This window comes from Phoca vitulina, unplaced genomic scaffold (assembly GCF_004348235.1).
Source record: "Phoca vitulina isolate PV1807 unplaced genomic scaffold, GSC_HSeal_1.0 scaffold40, whole genome shotgun sequence".
Taxonomy (NCBI): Eukaryota; Metazoa; Chordata; class Mammalia; order Carnivora; family Phocidae; genus Phoca; species Phoca vitulina.
The window spans coordinates 23,409,905-23,428,632 of record NW_022589743.1 but is presented as its reverse complement, the minus strand read 5'-3'; the positions used below and the strand labels follow the sequence as shown (position 1 = coordinate 23,428,632).

Below are 18,728 nucleotides of genomic sequence, written 5' to 3'. Positions count from 1 at the left end.
GTGCGCTCTCTCTCTCTGTCAAATAAGTAAATAAAATCTTTTTAAAAAATTACTTAACCTCTTAAAAAAAGAAAAAGGATTCTCCCTCTTCCTCTCCCCCTCCCCCTCCCCCTCTAAGAAAAGGGGCATTAAGAGAAGTAATAATAGGCTAGACTGATTTATTAATGATAAGCAGAAGAGGGAAATGGAAGAAGTCTGGAAAGATTATGCAGTCTTAAGATAAATTATGGAAGTTTACATATATGAGAAGTTTGGATATGAAAATAAGGAGCTTGTGATATTCTCACAAATGAGCTGAGCTTTAAAAAAATTTTTTTTTCTTGTTACGCAGTGGGGTGGGGTATAGCTGATGACAGTATTACAGAAAACATATTTTCACACTTGAGATATTACCTTTACATAAATTTAGTCTCTAATACTTAAAAACACACTTGGAGACCCTATCTTTTAATGGCAATGGAAAAAGAGTGGATTGGCAAAGGAGGATAGGCCACAGGGGATTTGTGAGGTACATGTCTGAGGACAGCATGAAAATAAAATGGAAAAAACCAGTAATACCCAAAAGAATTTTCATAACTTTTCTCATTATGCCAAAAAAAATTTAAGTCTATAGGATGGAAGTATTAGTTTTAGTTTTAAAATAGCCTTTGTTAATGAAATCCAGTGAGATCTCTAAATTTCATGTGCCTGTCAATTTAGCATTTCTTTCTAACTCGGTTAAAAGGAGTCTCCAATACCCTGTTGTATTTGCAACTGGTTTCGTTGTTTTTTTTTTAAAGATTTTATTTATTTATTTGAGAGAGAGAATGAGAGACAGCACGAGAGGGAAGAGGGTCAGAGGGTCAGAGGGAGAAGCAGACCCCCTGCTGAGCAGGGAGCCTGATGCGGGACTCGATCCCGGGACTCCAGGATCATGACCTGAGCCGAAGGCAGTCGCTTAACCAACTGAGCCACCCAGGCACCCCTGGTTTCATTGTTTTTGAAGTAGCTGTACTACATTAAGTATACATCGTTCAGAGTATGTTATTTTATAAGATCAAGACAGTATCAGTCTTCATTTAAGCTTCCCCTCCATAATGACCTTCCCCTAAACACCTGAGCTTTTTGGGAAATTCCTTGTAAAAAAAACCCTGCAAGATGTCTGAATTACCTGATCCTTACCCACTAAGCCAGTAGCATAGCCCCTTCCCAACATTGTGCTAACCAAAATACTCCCTACAAATTTCCAAAATGCCCCCTAGGACTCTCAAACCCGATCACACACAGATCCTATTATCACTATGGGTGGCAAAGTTCCCACGGCAACTTATAATGGAGGAATCTAGTTTGATTTCTGCAAGAAATCTTGTTCAAAAAATGTTTTCTTGGCACTCCTTTAAGGACTATTTTTAGTCCATGGCTTTACATGATACAGTCTTTTGCCAACCAATCCTCAATTTTTTGAATATCCTGGACACCACCATTTGTTCTTGATTGGCATTCAGGTGTTCTGCTCATTCCCATAGGCTGGACACCCAGTTTTGTTTTGATTGGTACTCTGGTTCTCTGTGCATGCCCATTCTTGCTAAGCAGATCATAATCTCCAGCTAGCTTCAGCAGCTCCCCTGTTCCCACGATCATAGCTCAGGCATTCAGTCATGCATACAAGCTAGCTCCCAAATGTTTTTAGAACCCTTCCACATTGGCTACATTGGGTTCACAGTCAGTAATTCCTCCACCTTCTCAACAAGGTGATAATTATATAGGCCAAAATGACAACCCCTTTGTGTAAGTCTTACACTTTACAACAAAAATAACACTTGTTTTATAAAATTGACATTAACTAACTAGTACAGTCATTATAATGTAGCTACCATTAATTCACTGTATCTAACACCCTTATTGTCCAGTATCTTTTCATCTTTCTTGAGTCTGGATCCCTTGGAGGACATGAAGAACTCTGTGTAGATCCTTTCCCCCAGAAAAATATACATTTGCACATTTTGCATGCAATTTTAAGGGAAGGGGGATTCCACTGAATATTTCTTAAACTTAAAAAAAAAATTAAAAAAAACTTCTTTTTTAAACCCATGCCTCCTTCTGCTAAACAAAAAATCTTTTGAACAACCCTCCCACACATAAGATTCTCCAGTTTCACAATCACTGATAACACAGTTGATATCGCTTCTCCACCAGCCAAGAATATTTTGCCCCGCTATATTTTAGGTCTGCATCAGAAAACCAGTTAAAAGTTTTATTTCCTAAAAAAAAAAAAAAAAAAGTTTTATTTCCTAAGTATAATATTGTTCAAGCTCCTGATGGCTTCCTCCACCGCAGTCCCCCATTGAGAGTCACTCTGTGAGACCGCTCCTGCGGCCATCATTAGTCTCCAAATCTTTTTTTTTTTTTTTTTTTTAAAGATTTATTTATTTATTTATTTGAGAGAGAGAGAATGAGAGAGAGCAAGCACATGAGAGGGGGGAGGGTCAGAGGGAGAAGCAGACTCCCTGCCGAGCAGGGAGCCCGATGTGGGACTCGATCCAGGGACTCCAGGATCATGACCTGAGCCGAAGGCAGTCGCTTAACCAACTGAGCCACCCAGGCGCCCTCCAAATCTTTTATACCACACTCGCTCTCTCTCCTTAATGTCAGCCACGTAGTTACAACTGCCTGTGAAAACCTTCACTTCGCTTATTCTCAGTTGCTCTTTTTCTTTGCCCTCACGGCCCTTGCCTAAACACGGGTCTCTGTTGGATTTAGAATTTAGCATTTTAGCATTTTATGGGCAGATATAATTCACTACACTAAATGATAGTGGATGGTTTTAGGGACTAATACAATAAAGTGCATTTGCATAGTATTTTATACTCAGCTTAAATATCTTCTCATATATATGTGTATATGTGTGTGAGTGTATATATATGAGAAGATATATATGTGTGTATATACATATACAGTGGGGAAAAATCTTTGAAAAATCAAAGCCATTGTCTTCCAAGAGCTTACACAACACTTCAACACTTTAAAAAAAATGATGACCCTGGGGCACCTGGGTTGCTCAGTCTGTTAAGTGTCTGCCTTCAGTTCAGGTCATGATCCCGGGGTCCTGGGATCGAACCCACATCAGGCCCCTTGCTCAGCAGCGAGGCTGCTTCTCCCTTTCCTGCTCCCCCTGCTTGTGCTCTCTCTTTCTCTGTCAAAATAAAAAAAATCTTAAGAAGAATAAAAAAATGATGCCCCCAAAAGCATGTTATACATATGTCATGTTTTTAAAAATATTACCTTTCATGTATTTTGGGGGGCACAATTTTTTTTCATCAAATTTCTAACTGTATTTCAAGATACTTGCATGTACTGAATGATGTTCCATGGAAAGCCAAGCATGTTTAATAATTAGAGCCATTACTTTCTAGGTGCTTATTATGATTTTCCTTTTTTTGATATTTGTGTAATAAATAACCATTTTTTATTAGAGAAACTCATACAACACAGGAAAATGTAAAAGTCACTCTTAATTTGCCTTACTGCATATACACACGAAACCAACACATGCACATACACACTTCTCTCTCCAGAGGTTAGCAAACTGTTTGCAGTTTGGTGATTTTTCCTTCCAAACCTTTCTTTGCATGATTATATAGCAGTATATGGACCAATCATATTTATAGTTTTTTTTAAATTATAAGTTATATCTCACTGTACTTACTGTTCAGTGATTTGTTTTCTTCCCTTTAACAGTATGTTCTGGAAATCTCTGTATTTTGGTTTATCTCCTTTTAATGGCTATATAGTATTCTATAGCTTGACCATACCATAAAATATTTTATTATTTTTTTACTGACTATTTAGATTTTTCCTAATTTTTTGCTATTGCAAAAAATATTATATCCTTGTAATACATATTTATACTTCTGGTTTTTAAAAATATTTGTTTATTGATTTGACAGAGAGAGAGAGAACACAAGCAGGGGGAGCAGGAGAGGGAGAAGCAGACTCCCTACTGAGCAGGGAGCCTGATGTGGGGTTTGATTCCCAGAACTCCGGGATCATGACCTGAGCTGAAGGCAGACGCTTAACTGACTGAGCCACCCAGGCGCCCCACATATTTATACCTCTACCAGCATTGAGAAAAGTGCCAAATAGCCTTGTATCTTTATGTACACTAGATATTATCAGTTTTTAAAATATTTACTTACAAAGCTTTTATTGGCCTTTTTGTATTTCTTCTGTTTATTTCCAGTTTCTATTATTTGAATAATTCTCTTGGGTCATTTGTGTTTCTTCTTTTTTTTTTTAAAGATTTTATTTATTTATTTGACAGAGAGACAGCGAGAGAGGGAACATAAGCAGGGGGACCAGGAGAGGGAGAAAGAAGCAGGCTACCCTCTGAGCAAGAAGCCCGATGTGGGGCTCGATCCCAGGACGCTGGGATCATGACCTGAGCCGAAGGCAGACGCTTAATGACTGAGCCACCCAGGTGCCCCAGATTTGTAGGATTTCTTTGGCTATTCTGGATATTAACCCTTAGTTTTTTAATATACTACAAATAATTTTTTCTAAACTATTACTTGTCTTTAACTTGCTAATAGTGCCCTTTGATGTACAATTTTGTTTTTAGCATACACAAATCTGTCCTTTTCTATATGACATCTGGGTTTTATGCCTTGTTTGGGAAGGCTTTCTCTAGCCTGTGAATTAAAAAAATATTTTTCAAACTTTTCTTCTAATACATCTATAATGTTGCTTTTCTTTTTTTTATTTATACATTTTTTTACGATTTTATTTTATTTATTTGACAGAGAGAGAGACAGCAAGAGAGGGAACAGAAGCAGGGGGAGTGGGAGAGGGAGAAGCAGGCTTCCCGCAGAGCAGGGAGCCCAATGTGGGGCTTGATCCCAGGACCCTGGGATCATGACCTGAGCCGAAGGCAGACACTTAATGACTGAGCCACCCAGGTGCCCCTATAATGTTGCTTTTCATGTAAAATCTTTTATATATCTGGAATTTATGTTTGTGTTTGGTGTGTGACATTGTATTAGTTTTTTAGGACTGCTGTAACAAATTACCAAAGGCTGAGTGCATTATGACAACGGAAATTAATTTTTTCAGTTCCGGAGGCCAGATGTCTGAAATCAAGGTATTGGTAGGACTGATTCCTTTTGGGGGGGCTCTGAGAGAGGAACTGTTCCAAGGCTCTCTCCCCTAGCTTCCGGTGGGTGCCAGCAGTCCTTGGCATCCCTTGGCTTATAGATCCATCGTTCCAATCTCTTACTCCATCTTCACCTCACTTTCTTTTCTGTGTCTGTGTCCTTTTCTGTCTCTTATTAGGATATTCTCATTGGATTTAGGGCCTACCCTAATCCAGTATAGTCTCATTTCAATCCTTACCATAATTAAATCTGCAAGGACCCCATTTCCAAATAAGGTCACGAGGTTCTGGGAGGACATGAATTCTGCAGGGAAAGTATTCAACTAATTTTATTTTTTCCAAAGGAAGGCTAATGGTTTCTGTGGTTTTCTTAGTCCTTCCTTTCCTCACAAGTATGATGTGTTTGCCACAGATTAAATTTAGTAGGTCTGGTTCAGGACTGTGTTTTATTCCATTGATCTGTTTGTTTCTTCTACACTGTTTCAATTATGATAATTTTTTAAAAAAGATTTTTATTTATTTATTTAACAGAGATAGAGAGAGAGCACAAGTAGACAAAGCGGCAGGGAGAGGGAGAAGAAGGCTCTCTGCCGAGCAGGGAGCCCGATGTGGGGCTCGATCCCAGGACCCTGGGATCATGACTTGAGCCGAAGGCAGCCGCTTAACCGACTGAGCCACCCAGGCGCCCCTCAATTATGATAATTTGAGGGTGTTTTGATATATTGTAAATTCCTCCATTCCCCCAGTGTTCTTTATTTAAATATTTCTTGGCCATTCTTGCACATTTTCTCTAATTCAAATAAGCACATTTTCTCTAATTCAAATAAGCTTTAGAAAGGGCTTACTGAGTCTATGAAAATCATGTTAGGAATTTGATTGGAATTGTATTGAATTTATTAGATTAATTTGAGGAAAATTGACATGTTTACAGTATTGAATCTTCCCTTTAGGACCATGCTCTCCGTTTGTTTAGGCTTTTATACCTTTCAGTAAAGGTTTGTAGCTTTCTCTATATAGGTCTTGCATATTTCTTGTTAGGTCTAAAACTAACAGATTTTATTTATTTATTTATTTTAATATTTTATTTATTTATTTGACAGAGAGAGAGAGAAATCACAAGCAGGGGGAGCAGCAGAGGGAGAAGGAGAAGCAGGCTCTCCGCTGAGCAGGAGCCCAATGTGGGGCTCAATCCCAGGATCTTGGGACCATGACCCGAGCCGAAGGCAGACGCTTAACTGACTGAGCCATTCAGGTGCCTCACTAACAGATTTTATAAATTAAAAAAAATATATTATACCTGAAACTAATATAACACTGTATATTAGCTATACTGGAATTAAAAGTTAAAAAATACTGTGAATGGTCCTCCTTTTCTGTTACATTTTCTAATTGATATTTGCTGGCTTATAGAAAAGCCATTCAATTTTGTGTATTGATCTTGTATCCAGCCACTTTACCTCCGTTCTTCTATTCTATATTTCAGTTGATTTTCTTAGTTTTTCTTGATAAATTACTATATTCTCTTTCTTTTCAATGTTAAAATCTTTTTTGAAGGTTTATGTATGCGCTGTTATATTGGCCAGGACCCCAATAGTAGAGTGTTCAACAGCAGCAGATTGAATGAACATGGTACTTAAAATTGAAATAGAAGAAAACATGTAAGAATGAGGGGTGCCTGGGTGGCTCAGTTGGTTAAGCAGCTGCCTTTGGCTCAGGTCATGATCCCAGGGTCCTGGGATCGAGCCCTGCATCGGGCTCCCTTCTCGGCGGGAAGCCTGCTTCTCCCTCTCCCACTCCCCCTGCTTGTGTTCCCTCTCTCGCGGTCTCTCTCTGTCAAATAAATAAATAAAATCTTTAAAAAAAAAACATATAAAGATGAACCAGTCAGGGGCGCCTGGGTGGCTCAGTCGTTGGGCGTCTGCCTTTGGCTCGGGTCATGATCCCAGAGTCCTGGGATCGAGCTCCACATCGGGCTCCCTGCTCGGCAGAGAGCCTGCTTCTCCCTCTCCCACTCCCCCTGCTTGTGTTCCCTCTCTCGCTGTGTCTCTCTCTGTCAAATAAATAAATAAAATCTTTAAAAAAAAAAAAAAAAGATGAACCAGTCAAGCTGCAGATGCTGCATAAGGAAACAATGGACTTATAACACATAAAAGAAGCAAAGTGGCAGAATCTTGACTAGCAAGTGCTTCCTGTCCTTCACATTGCAGTAGTATTTAAAACTTTCCAAATCCTTCTCAGACCTCTGCTGCGCAGCTCCATCATGTTACCTGACAACATGCTTATTTGCTCTGCCTCCAGGGCAAATGTATTTCAGTCTGGCTCACAACTCAACAGTTTATTCAGCCTTTCGACTCACAGTTAATAGTTTGCGAGGTCGGGGGGCACCTAGGTGGCTCAGTCGTTAAGCATCTGCCTTCGGCTCAGGTCATGATCCCAGGGTCCTGGGATCGAGCCCCGCATCAGGCTCCCTGCTTCGCGGGAAGCCTGCTTCTCCCTCTCCCACTCCCCCTGCTTGTGTTCCCTCTCTCGCTATATCTCGCTGTCAGATAAATAAAATATTAAAAAAAAAAAAAATAGGGGGCGCCTGGGTGGCTCAGTCATTAAGCAACTGCCTTCGGCTCAGGTCATGGTCCCAGGGTCCTGGGATCGAGCCCCACATCGGGCTCCTTGCTCGGCGGGAAGCCTGCTTCTCCCTCTCCCACTCCCCCTGCTTGTGTTTCCTCTCTCACTGTATCTCTCACTGTCAAATAATAAAAATCTTTAAAAAAAAAAAAATAGTTTGCGAGGTTGGTCACAGACAGGTGGTGACACTCAGTAGCTACATGAGCATGCGCTCGTGTGCTTGAGGCCGAGGTTCTTGTTGCTATGTATAAGGAAGATCCCTTCCCAAATAAGAACTTTAAGTCCTTGTAACTAATTAGCTTTCTCTGCATTGTTTTTAGTTTTCAGCCACAATCTTGTCGAGAAGTAATTAACTCTCGGGGTGGAAATTGCCTGTGCATGGTAAAAGACACTACCAACTTAGCTTCACAAAGAATGGTTTTCCTTCATTGCTTAAACAGGCACCAAGGGCCTACGTAATTACAGTTTACTAAATAGGTTAATAGAGCTCAACCTATAAAAAGCAAAAACCAGATACTTAAGTAGCAGCTTGAGTTTCTCTAGATATTATGATGCCCACTTTAAAGACAGAAACTGAATGCTAATAAGGATGGGACTCTTACTGTCTTTAAAGTTACCAGAACGGGCGCCTGGGTGGCTCAGTCGTTATGCGTCTGCCTTCGGCTCAGGTCATGATCCCAGGGTCCTGGGAGTGAGCCCCGCATCGGGCTCCCTGCTCAGCAGGAAGCCTGCTTCTCCCTCTCCCTCTCCCCCTGCTTGTGTTCCCTCTCTTACTGTTGTCTCTCTCTGTCAAATAAATAAATAAAATCTTAAAAAATAAAAAAATAAATAAAAATAAAGTTACCAGAACAGATGAGGACCTTGTGTATGTTTTTGTGCCAAAGTGTGCATCTATTGACAAACCCACTCTCCCCCAGTTAAGAATTCCTTTCAAGGGATACCTGGGTGGCTCAGTCAGTCAAGTGTCTGCCTTCGGCTCAGGTCATGACCCCAGGGTCCTGGGATCGAGTCCCTCATCAGGCTCCTTGCTCAGCAGGGAGCCTGCTTCTCCCTCTGCTGCTCTTCCTGCTTGTGCTCTCTCTCGCTATGTCAAATAAATAAGTAAAATCTTAAAAAAAAAAAAAGAATTCCTTTCAAAACAAGTCATAACCCACTTTGAAAGATAATCTATAATAATCAAAAATCAAATTACTTGATGTATTAAAAAATAGGTTTGCAAATACTTTAATAACATTGAAAATACTTATAAGTGAAATATTATTCAAAATTAATTTAAAGCATGACCTCAATCAAAAATATAATAAATGCATTTAAAGAGGACTGGGGAGAATTTTACCAAAATGTTAATACCTGAGAGTAATATCTCTCAGTGATGGCATTATTTGTGATTATTTTCCATAGTGGGTATGTTTTACTTTCTAACATATTTTTTTTCTAACATATTTTTTAAAAGAATTTATTTAGAGAGTGCACGAGAGCAGGGGGAGGGATAGAGGGAGAGGGAGAGAGAGAATCTCAAGCAGACTCCATGCTGAGTGTGGAGCCTGATGTGGGGCTCGATCTCATGACCCTGAGATCATGACTTGAGCCGGAATCAAGAGTCGGTTGTTTAACCGACTGAGCCACCCAGGCGCCCCTAACATATTTGTTCATCAAAAAACTAACAGTACCATCAGAGTTTAGTTGAGTAAGCAAAACAAACCTGTTATGAAATTATTTACGAGACATGAAGACACTAAAAATTATTAATCTGATGATTTAGGAAGGCAGCTGAATTTGTTCACAGCAATTTGCTGGTTCTAACTCATTTCAATGGTTCAGTGCCCTTGAATATTTTTTTAAACTTGAGTTTAGAACTCCCACTACTTTTAGTTAGGTGTGACTCTCGGCAAACAAGCCCATTTTTGCACTTACAGCAAAAGAAATATGTGAGAGTGTCTTAAAAATATAAAGCAATACACAAAGGCAAGTACTATATAATCAGTTCTTTGTGTAAATTATGGTCTTTATTGACAGGGATATTATCACTGTGTACAGAGCCAAGACTTCCCTGGGTGCACAGCTGTGGTCACTGTTTGTAGAAACCATGTGCTTGGGGTGTGACTCTGCCTCTTAGACTGAGAGTTTCCTTTTGCAAATAGTCCAGGATAAAACGGAGGAAGCTGCAGCCTGGAAGCTGGCTAAGGCCAGGCCTAGATCATTGTCAATCCAGTCGCTATTTACGAGAAGTTTCACAGCAAGTAACTGTGCTGCAGGATACCAAGATAGAGAAGAGTCCCTTCCCCCTGCCCGGCACATAGTTTACACGTATTTCTGAAAGTCTCTCATCTAATTCTCACAACCACCCTGTGAGGTAGGTAGAGGAAGCTGTATTTTACAGAGAGGTTAAGTCGTTTTCCCCATGTCACACGGAGCCATCGCTGGAACTCAGGCCCTCTAACGCTAACCCCTGCGCTCTGTGTCATGGCTGCCTTCTGCACTGACAGGCCCTGCCTGCCCATCAGAGGCCTGCAGTCTAAAGGGGAAATAAATACACAAGTATCAGTGCAAGGCCGTATCGACCAGGTATTCTTGTGGAGTGCAAACAGAGTAGAGGAGAAAGAGGAGGAAGGCAATTGATTAACTTCCTTCTGGCCTGAGAACAAGGCGCCTCCTTACTTGTGCCATAGATCTTCAAATGCAATATGGCTTTTGTTGGTGCCAGCCTAAAGGGAATGCTATTCCATAAAAGGCTGTCAACTTTCTTTCTCTTTGTACATCTCCTTTTACATTTCCCTGTGTCTCATAGCTCCTTCCTCTTGTTCACTTGTTGTGAATTCCAGTCTCTGGATCCGTATCTCTGTTTCTTTTCCTGAGTCAAAGGAGATGTATCTTGGCCTTTTTATTCCCCTTAACTGTACCGATCTCAGTCTTATGATAGATCTTCTTCCTGTGCTGTATCTTTCTCTCCATGTCTCCTGTCATTTTATTTCTTCCCTTGTTCTTCTTGCTCTGTCTCTGCTTCCAAAGCCCATAATACAGAAATGAAGTGCAGTTCTAAGCAAAATAACTCATTTCAGAATAGAGTTTCATTTTCTCTGTTATGATTTTTTTAAAGTAGATGGGTGGATAGAGACCTCCAAGGTCTCTCAGTTCTGGAGCTTGAAATGAAGATGTTTCATGTGTGAACCTCAGTTGTTTTTCCTTGATGCATTTTTCTGGATAGGAAGAAAATGTCCTTGATCAAGGGTAGCAGCCTACACATGGCACATGTTCATGACATTCACCTGAGTGTTCTGAGAGTCTCTTACTAGTAAATACGGTATTTTCAGTTTAAGGCTAGCAAAACCAGGGAGCAGAATGGGGAGAGTTCTGCTATCCTATCCCTTAATGGTATCCAGATTGGGGTTTAAAGGAATGGGAGAGATAGGGTAGAAACCAGAGAAATCCCATCATGGCCCTCCCTAACTGGGAGCCTTAATCAATTCCCATTCAAGGGAATTTTGTAAATGAGTTCTCATTTTGTAAACAAGTCTTCTCTTGACATCTGGTAACCCAAACCTCACTCTCAAAAACCACCTAAGAGGCATAACTAAAAACTCCTTAAATCCCAACTCTACAAGATGAAATCACCCTGAACACAAATCAGGAGCCCTGGGTTCTAACTTGAGCCTTGCCACGTCATAGAGTAGCCTGTCAGTTTACCATTCTGCACCTCAGTTTCTTCATCTATAAAATGAAGTGATATGATCACCTACCTCACCAGGTCATTTTGAGAACCAAGTGAGATTAATATATGTGAAAATGATTTGAAAAATTGTAAAGGCATATACAAATATGAAATAATATACAGCAGCATCAGAGCCCGTAAGCTACACTCCCCACATTTAAATTTGTGAGGAAACAATTAGGAACAGTGGTTATTAATCAGAAACTATATTGTGAAAAACAACTACTCTTCCCTTGTTTATCAAGTTTGAAGGCAGCGTAGTCGTTAGGCACACTGACGAAGGCAGAGGGTAATGAGTTCAAATCCCAACTCTGCCACCAGCTGTGTGAACTTGGGCCAGTTTTTTTTTTCTTTGCTCTGGGTCATATTTTGCACACACACACATACACACACACACACACATACACAGGATGATAGGTTCTTTGTGAGGATCCAGTGAGATAAGCTTTAAAGTGTTTGATACAGTGCCTGGCAGGTAGTAAACATTCAATAAATATTAACTTTAAAAAGTATCAAATGTTTCTTAAGCACTGGCAATGTGCCAGGCCTACCTTGGGAAACAAAATGAAAAGACACCGTCCTGTTTCAAAGAGCTAACAGTTTGGTGGGGAAACATACATACAAATAAAACCCAACATGCTCACTACTCAAATGCAAAAGTGATCTAGAAGGAGATTTATAAATGTGCCTAGAAGAAACAGATAGATAGAAACCTTCCTGGAGAAGGAAACAACTCAAAACCTTTGAAGGGTGAGTAGAAGTTTGTGTTAAAAAGGCTTTATCATTTGCCTAAGGGGTTGAAAAGCCAAGGCTCATGTTTATGCTTGTTGGCTTTCTGGTGATTCAAGCTTAACATTCTGGTGACTTCGAGAGCCTGGTGTTGGAAACTGATTTTACTTGCTATTTTCTATATGTGAAACATCTGTTGTTTTGTTTTTGTTTCATAGACTCTGTAAGAGCTGTACGGACAACTTCTTGCATAGGGCCTAGATTGGTTCCCACCACTTAAAAGTGTTAGTTAGCATCCTTGGTGCATGCTGCTGATCCCTTTAAGGAGAGAAGGCAGGGAAGACTGGTAACCACTTGTCCCTCTCTGGAAAAGAGGTGGAGGTGACTGGGATAAACGGGTAGGGAATAGAAAGTGGAATGCATAAGAATTTGTTCTGGAGACAGTGAAGAGTTTACACATAGCTGTCCTTTGTCCACATGCAAATGTGAAAATACAGAAAGCTTTGTATATGCCAGATACCTTGCTACGAAATTGAAGTGTCTTTTTCAGTTCACCAAGTATGTTAGCAGTGAATTTGGGAGTTAAGAGATGTTACTCTCATTGGAAGAAATTTCAGACTTTCCTTTGGGTGTTCTGTTTCCTTGATGTTGGCTAAATCCCTCAACTTAACAATATATAAGATGTTAAAAGCCGTTACATCAGTAACATGTAACTGCCATGTTAGAGAAATTTAATTGGCATCTAACTGAGATCATCTGTTATCTTATAAAAGTCATAGAATCATAAGAATTTAGAACTGGAAGAACCTTAAAGAGCTTGGAGTTCAGCATCTTCATTTCACAAATTTCGAGGAAACAGTGGCCCAGAGAGGCTGAGCCGCACTGTTTCAGACAGTCAGTCCTGTTATGGGGCCTTCCTCAGCATGTTGCATGGTGATGATGGGAAGAGACCCACAGAGCCTTTCGATCGCAATAGGCATAAATGAATTGTCCTCCCCGCCACGTTAGCTGGGGCAGAGAGAGACCAAAGCAAAGGAAAACGTTGGGAAGTCCCAAGAGGGAGAGAAGCCAGTAATGTTGAAGCTACTGTATTGGCCCACGTGACTGGTGCTGAGTGAAAACGAATCGTTTCCAACCCATTCGAATTTAGGGCACCTGGATGGAGAACTTTAAAAAAAGAAAACGTTGTCAACAGTCCCCGAGACTGCCTAGTATCTTGCCCCGGCGGCGAGAGGCAGTACCGCGGGTGCCGCAGGAAGTCTGCAGACCTGGTGTTCCACCTCGCTAGGCAGACTGAGAGAGGGACTGCTGGATTCTGTAGCAGGATTTAATGCTTTTAGGAGCGACCCCCGCCCCCTCTGGCGGAATTGCAGCAGTTGGCAGGACGTGGAAAAGCCATCTTTGGCCTACAGAGGGATCGTTTCCTTCAGACTCCTGTTTGGACGCAAGAGTGCTTTGTAGATCAGCCAGGCGGGCAGATGGCCACAAGCCCACCCGTCGTCTCCTTCCTTCTGCCGAAGAGAGATGCCCGGGCCCGGCCCGGAGGGCTCGCCCAGCCTCGTGGTGGGGGGTCTCGACCGAAGGCATCTCTCTACGGGGCTTTCTCGGGGCCTCCTCCACCGCGCCCCCTTCGCCTGGGGCTGCGGAGCCGAGGAGGGCAGTGGGCAGGTGCGGGGCCTTTCGTCGGTCGGGCCGGTCCCGCAGGGAGGGGGACGCGTCCGCGGTGACGGAACAGAAGCCCCGAGAGCCTCGGCCCTTCCCACCAGTGCCTCGGCCCCGCGGCCGCTCGGAACGCGGCGGCGACCGCTCCACGCCGCTCGTGCGGGGCGCAGCGCCGGCGCCCTCGGAACCTCCCGGGCCGCAGCTCGCCGCCGCCGCCCACTCGCCGGCCGGCCGGGGGAACCCGGGGAAGCCTCGGGGCCTAGGGGAGGCGGCGGCGGCGGCGAGACCCCGCCCCGCCCGGCCGGCCCGCGCCTATCGCGGCCGCCGGCCTGGTCACGCGGAGAGTGGCGCTGCGGGCTCGGGGCCAGCGCCCGGCGGCTGCCGGAGTCGCGGCGGGGCCGGGGCCGGGGCGGGGGCGGAGGGCGGAGGGTAGAAATAGGGGCGGGCGGGCCGCGCCAGTCGGGAGTCGCGCGGAGCCGACCGGAGCCACGCCGAGGGCGCCGAGCGCGGCGGCCGACCCCGCGAGCACCCATGCTGCTGACGCTGGCCTTGGGCTCGCTCTTCTTCCCGGGGCTCTTCGCACTCTGCACCTGGGGGCTGCGGCGCGCGCGGCCCGCATGGAGCGACTCCGACTGCGTGATGATCAGCACCAGGTACGCGCGAGGCCGGGCGCCGTCCGCCCCACCCGGCCGCGCGCCGGCTGCCCCGCGACCCGACCCGCCGGCGCCCGGCCCTGCGCCGCGCCGAGGGCGGAAAAGGGGGGCGACAGGAAGCGAGGGGGCTGCCTCCCTGGTGCCTTGCCCCTCCGGGGCGCCGGCCGCAGCTCTCCGCAGAGCCCGGCGTCCTCCCGGGGAGGGAGAGGGAGGAGGATGGAGGGCGCCCGCGCGGGGCACGACCGGGCGGGAAGCTGCTGGTCCGTCTGCCCGCTGCCTTGGGGTCGGGAGCGCGGCGGCGGCGTACCCTCTCCCTCCCCGCACTGGCAGCCCAGGGGAGAGGCAGGTTGAAGGCTCTGGGCTTCACGCTGTCCACTGGACTGGATTTTTTTTTTTTTTTCTTTTCTGCCGCACGTTAGGCTGGTTTCTTCAGTGCAGGCTGTGTTGGCCACCGGGTCAGGGATCGTCATCATCCGCTCCTGTAGCGACGTGATCACCGACAGGTAACATCCAATGCCAGGTGAAAGCAGCACCGACGACGGCGCTGAGCTTTGTTGGAGTTTCCACATTTGAGCGGCTCCCAGGCGCTCGGTCTTTTATCAGCACATGCGGCTAGGTAGCTGACTGGTGGGAGAACTCGGGCACCATAATTAGTCCCTCCTCCTCTCCTTACCTCTTTCAGCCTCTCCCACTTAGGAGTGAGTAAACTGAAGAAATACTAGAGAATGACAGGGTCTAAGTCTAATTTAAGGTGGCCCATTGATTCAAGTTCTTTATGAGATACGTAAGTGTGAGAATTACTTGGAAGTGGGAGTCTGGCTTTTGGGTCTTTTAAATGATTTCACTGAAGTCCTGCCCTGGAGCATTCTTTGGCCAACATATGTCCAGTGTGGTTAGCAGAGACCCTCTGTGGAAAGGAACAAATCCACCAATCCTTTCTTTACAAGTGCTGCTCCCCTGTTTCCTCTGGATTTGCTAAAGGCAATGAAAAGGTTTCTAGTGCTTTCAGGAAACTGACCTGTACCCAAATTAGAGCTCAGTCCAGAGGCAGGTCAAGAAATGTACATCTAGTGAAACAAATCATAAAGACCAGGGCGGTCTACTTGGTATAGTGTTTAGACCTGGCCAATTGTGGACCACCCCCCCGCCTTTTTCTAAAAAGCCATTATTTTCACCCGTCTTCCTAGAACCACTCTTACCTTCTTCTCGTTAAAGAGTGATAGTCAAATGTGCAGGGAAAGTCTCACAGCCTTTCCTAGTCCCTTTCGCATGTTGACTCTGCAAAGTGTCCTGCTTTTTACGAGTTGAGACTGGAATGGGATGGGAGCAGGAGTGGGGTATCCATTTCCCTGTGGCCTGCAAATTTAGTGTCTGGATCTTACTTGGGATTAGTCCTGCCATTGTGACTTTTGTGCTTTTCTTCCTATGCCTCTTTTTAGACAAAACCAGCTATCAGCAATGAATTATAGGTGCTGAGACAAGATAGGTCAAGTGACCTTGACTGCACACACCAAAGGCTAACAGCATTTGCTTGGCTGGGTTCAATTTTTTATTTTCATCGAGCATTTTCTGATCATGCAACAAGTTCCCTCACTGCCCCGTTTGTCACATCAAACTTGAAACCAGCCTCCTTTGCAAAGATTAAAGTGACAAATGTGACTTTGCAGCATTTTTTTGAGCTGATATGAGGGCAAGCAGCAGGCAACCACTATACATTTCAGAAGATATTTGTGTTTTCCCCTCAGAAGCTCTGTGTTTTCAGTGGCTGGATCATGGTAGCACACCTAGTTTGGTTTTCAGGTTCCTCCTTTTGTGTATCTTTGTGCCTTAGATTCTCTGGGCACAGAATGGAGACAGACACATTTCTGTGCCCTCCGCCTTCGCGTGTATGTGTAAGGATGTTCTAAAGGCACCTAGGTCATCTTTAAAAAAAAAAAAAAAGGCCTTTTGGGGCTCATATGCTATACATTCAAATATTTTTCTATCATATGCCTTTTTTTTAAAAGATTTTATTTATTTGAGAGAGAAGTGTGACTGCACTCAAGTTGGGGAGGGGCAGAGGGAGAAGCAGGCTATCCACTGAGCAGGGGGCCTGACATGGGACTCGATCCCAGGATTCTGAGATCATGACCTGAGCTGAAGGCAGATGCTTAACCGACTGAGCCACCCAGGTGCCCCTATTATATGCCTTTTCATCTTATGCCTTCATACAGAATATATATCTATAGATCCCCCTGAATTATATGCATAATGTGGTGGTGGACCAAAGATTTCAGGAGATTCTTAAAGGAGTCCAGATCCCTAAACGGGCTAAGAGTCATAGCCCTAGGCAATTTTACCAGTTTAAGCACTTATATTTGGATAGTGCTTTTTAATTTAAAAGGACTTTAACACTTCTAGTTTTTTAATCCACACAAGAACTTTGTCAGGAAAGGAAAACAAGAATTATCCTGATACTACAAAGAAAGTTAAGTCCCAGGCTGGTGGTAGTTAAGATTATAATCCAAACCTCTTGGGGCGCCTGGGTGGCTCAGTCGTTAAGCGTCTGCCTTCCGCTCAGGTCATGATCTCAGGGGCTCCCTGCTCAGTGGGAAGCCTGCTTCTCCCTCTCCCACTCCCCCTGCTTGTGTTCCCTCTCTCGCTGTGTCTCTCTCTGTCAAATAAATAAAATCTTTAAAAAAAAAAAAAAAGATTATAATCCAAACCTCTTGTTAATAAGTCTTCAGAGAATTCTACACAATTTCAGATCTTATTGAATTGGTACGGTGTGCAAAATATTAAAATCCTAGGCCCCACTCAAGGGGAGGGGCCGGTTATATTTCAGCTAAGCTTTTAGTCGTTCTTCATAGCTTTTTTACTTGGAATTGCTTCAAGAAAGTAATTGGAGACCATAGATGGGCAGTAGAATAAATATCACACCTTTTTACCTAAATGGAACCTGGCTAATGAATTCACATACACATCTAGTGTATTTGCCATTACTTACTTGTTTGCCTGTTTCATTGCTTCTTAATGATCCAGTCATGCCGTGATAAGTGTGGACCCGTTCAGAACAGAAATTTGAATGGCACCCTCGCTAGAGTACGTTGCCAGTGTTGCAGTTCAGTGGACTGGCTTCTTAGGAAATCACCTGAGACAAAGTTAAAAATACAGATTTGAGCTCCTGAGGCCTAACATGTAGAGTCTCTGGAGAGTAGAGTCCTTACCAAGCACTGCAGGTGATGCTGGGGTTCAGGTAGTTTGGGAATGCCAAGCCATGAAACTAAATGGTTTCTTCTATCTGACACATGGGTGCTCAGTAAAATGTGCTGATTGAGTGAAGCCAATCCTTCTCAGCAGAGTATATGATTTTTATTTTGATTTTTCCCACATTTTCTGTAGAATGATTATTTCTCAATTGGGAACAAAACTGTAGAAATTAGAGACTTTCCTTCTAATCTGCTCTGGGACTGTGATAAGCAGTCATTTAGACTCAGCAAATATGGATCTAACCCCTTTGGGCAAGTAAATGGGAAAACTGTCTTTTGTCCCAGCTTCTTTTCTGGTATCTGATTGCTGTAAGGTAGTCCTTGAACTCCGGGCTCCTTTCCAGATGTATTTTTCTTAATGAGCGGAATTGGGATTAGCCATAGAATTGTAAAGAGCTTCCCAGAGACTCCCTAAGTGGGGTTGCAAGCAGATACACGAGGAAACTCCCAACTATCGAGCAACTAAGTGGAGTTAAACTGGAAATATTGGATTGGGCATTTGGGATACCTTCAAACAAGTTTCTTGGTGGGGCGAATGAATCATTTATAGAGATATCTATATCAAAGTTAGCTTATATCACAAAATGCCAGAAAAATCCATTAGAAAGGAGTAGCTAAATCAGGGAAATGGTGAAGCTAGTTACTGAAACACATGGTGCTGAGTGAGTCCCCTGCTTTCTGCCCCTGACACTTATTAATTGGCCTCGCAGTTGAGAGAAAACTCTTCACTCATTTATCACTGTCAGCATCTTCCTCGTAAAGAGTTTGGAGTAGGGCGCCTGGGTGGCTCAGTTGGTTAAGCGACTGCCTTCGGCTCAGGTCATGATCCTGGAGTCCCTGGATCGAGTCCCGCATCGGGCTCCCTGCTCAGCAAGGAGCCTGCTTCTCCCTCTGACCCTCTCCCCTCTCATGTGCTCTCTCTCTCTCATTCTCTCTGTCTCAAATAAATAAATAAAATCTTTTTTTTTTTTTTTTAA

The 18,728-nt window shown here is 43.7% G+C and overlaps 1 protein-coding gene across 2 annotated transcripts in view; it reads left to right on the top strand.

Moving 5' to 3' along the window:
* The first annotated feature begins 14,302 nt into the window (after positions 1-14,302).
* Positions 14,303-18,728, top strand: part of TLCD3A (TLC domain containing 3A) — a 7,501-nt gene continuing 3,075 nt past the window's right edge. The window contains exons 1-2 of one of the 2 annotated variants that reach the window (XM_032428919.1): positions 14,303-14,503; positions 14,923-15,006. In XM_032428919.1, the coding sequence (XP_032284810.1) occupies positions 14,382-14,503; positions 14,923-15,006 (206 nt within the window). In that variant the 5' untranslated portion in view covers positions 14,303-14,381. The remainder of the gene's footprint in view (positions 14,504-14,922; positions 15,007-18,728) is intronic. The other variant, XM_032428920.1, reaches the window with a different exon arrangement.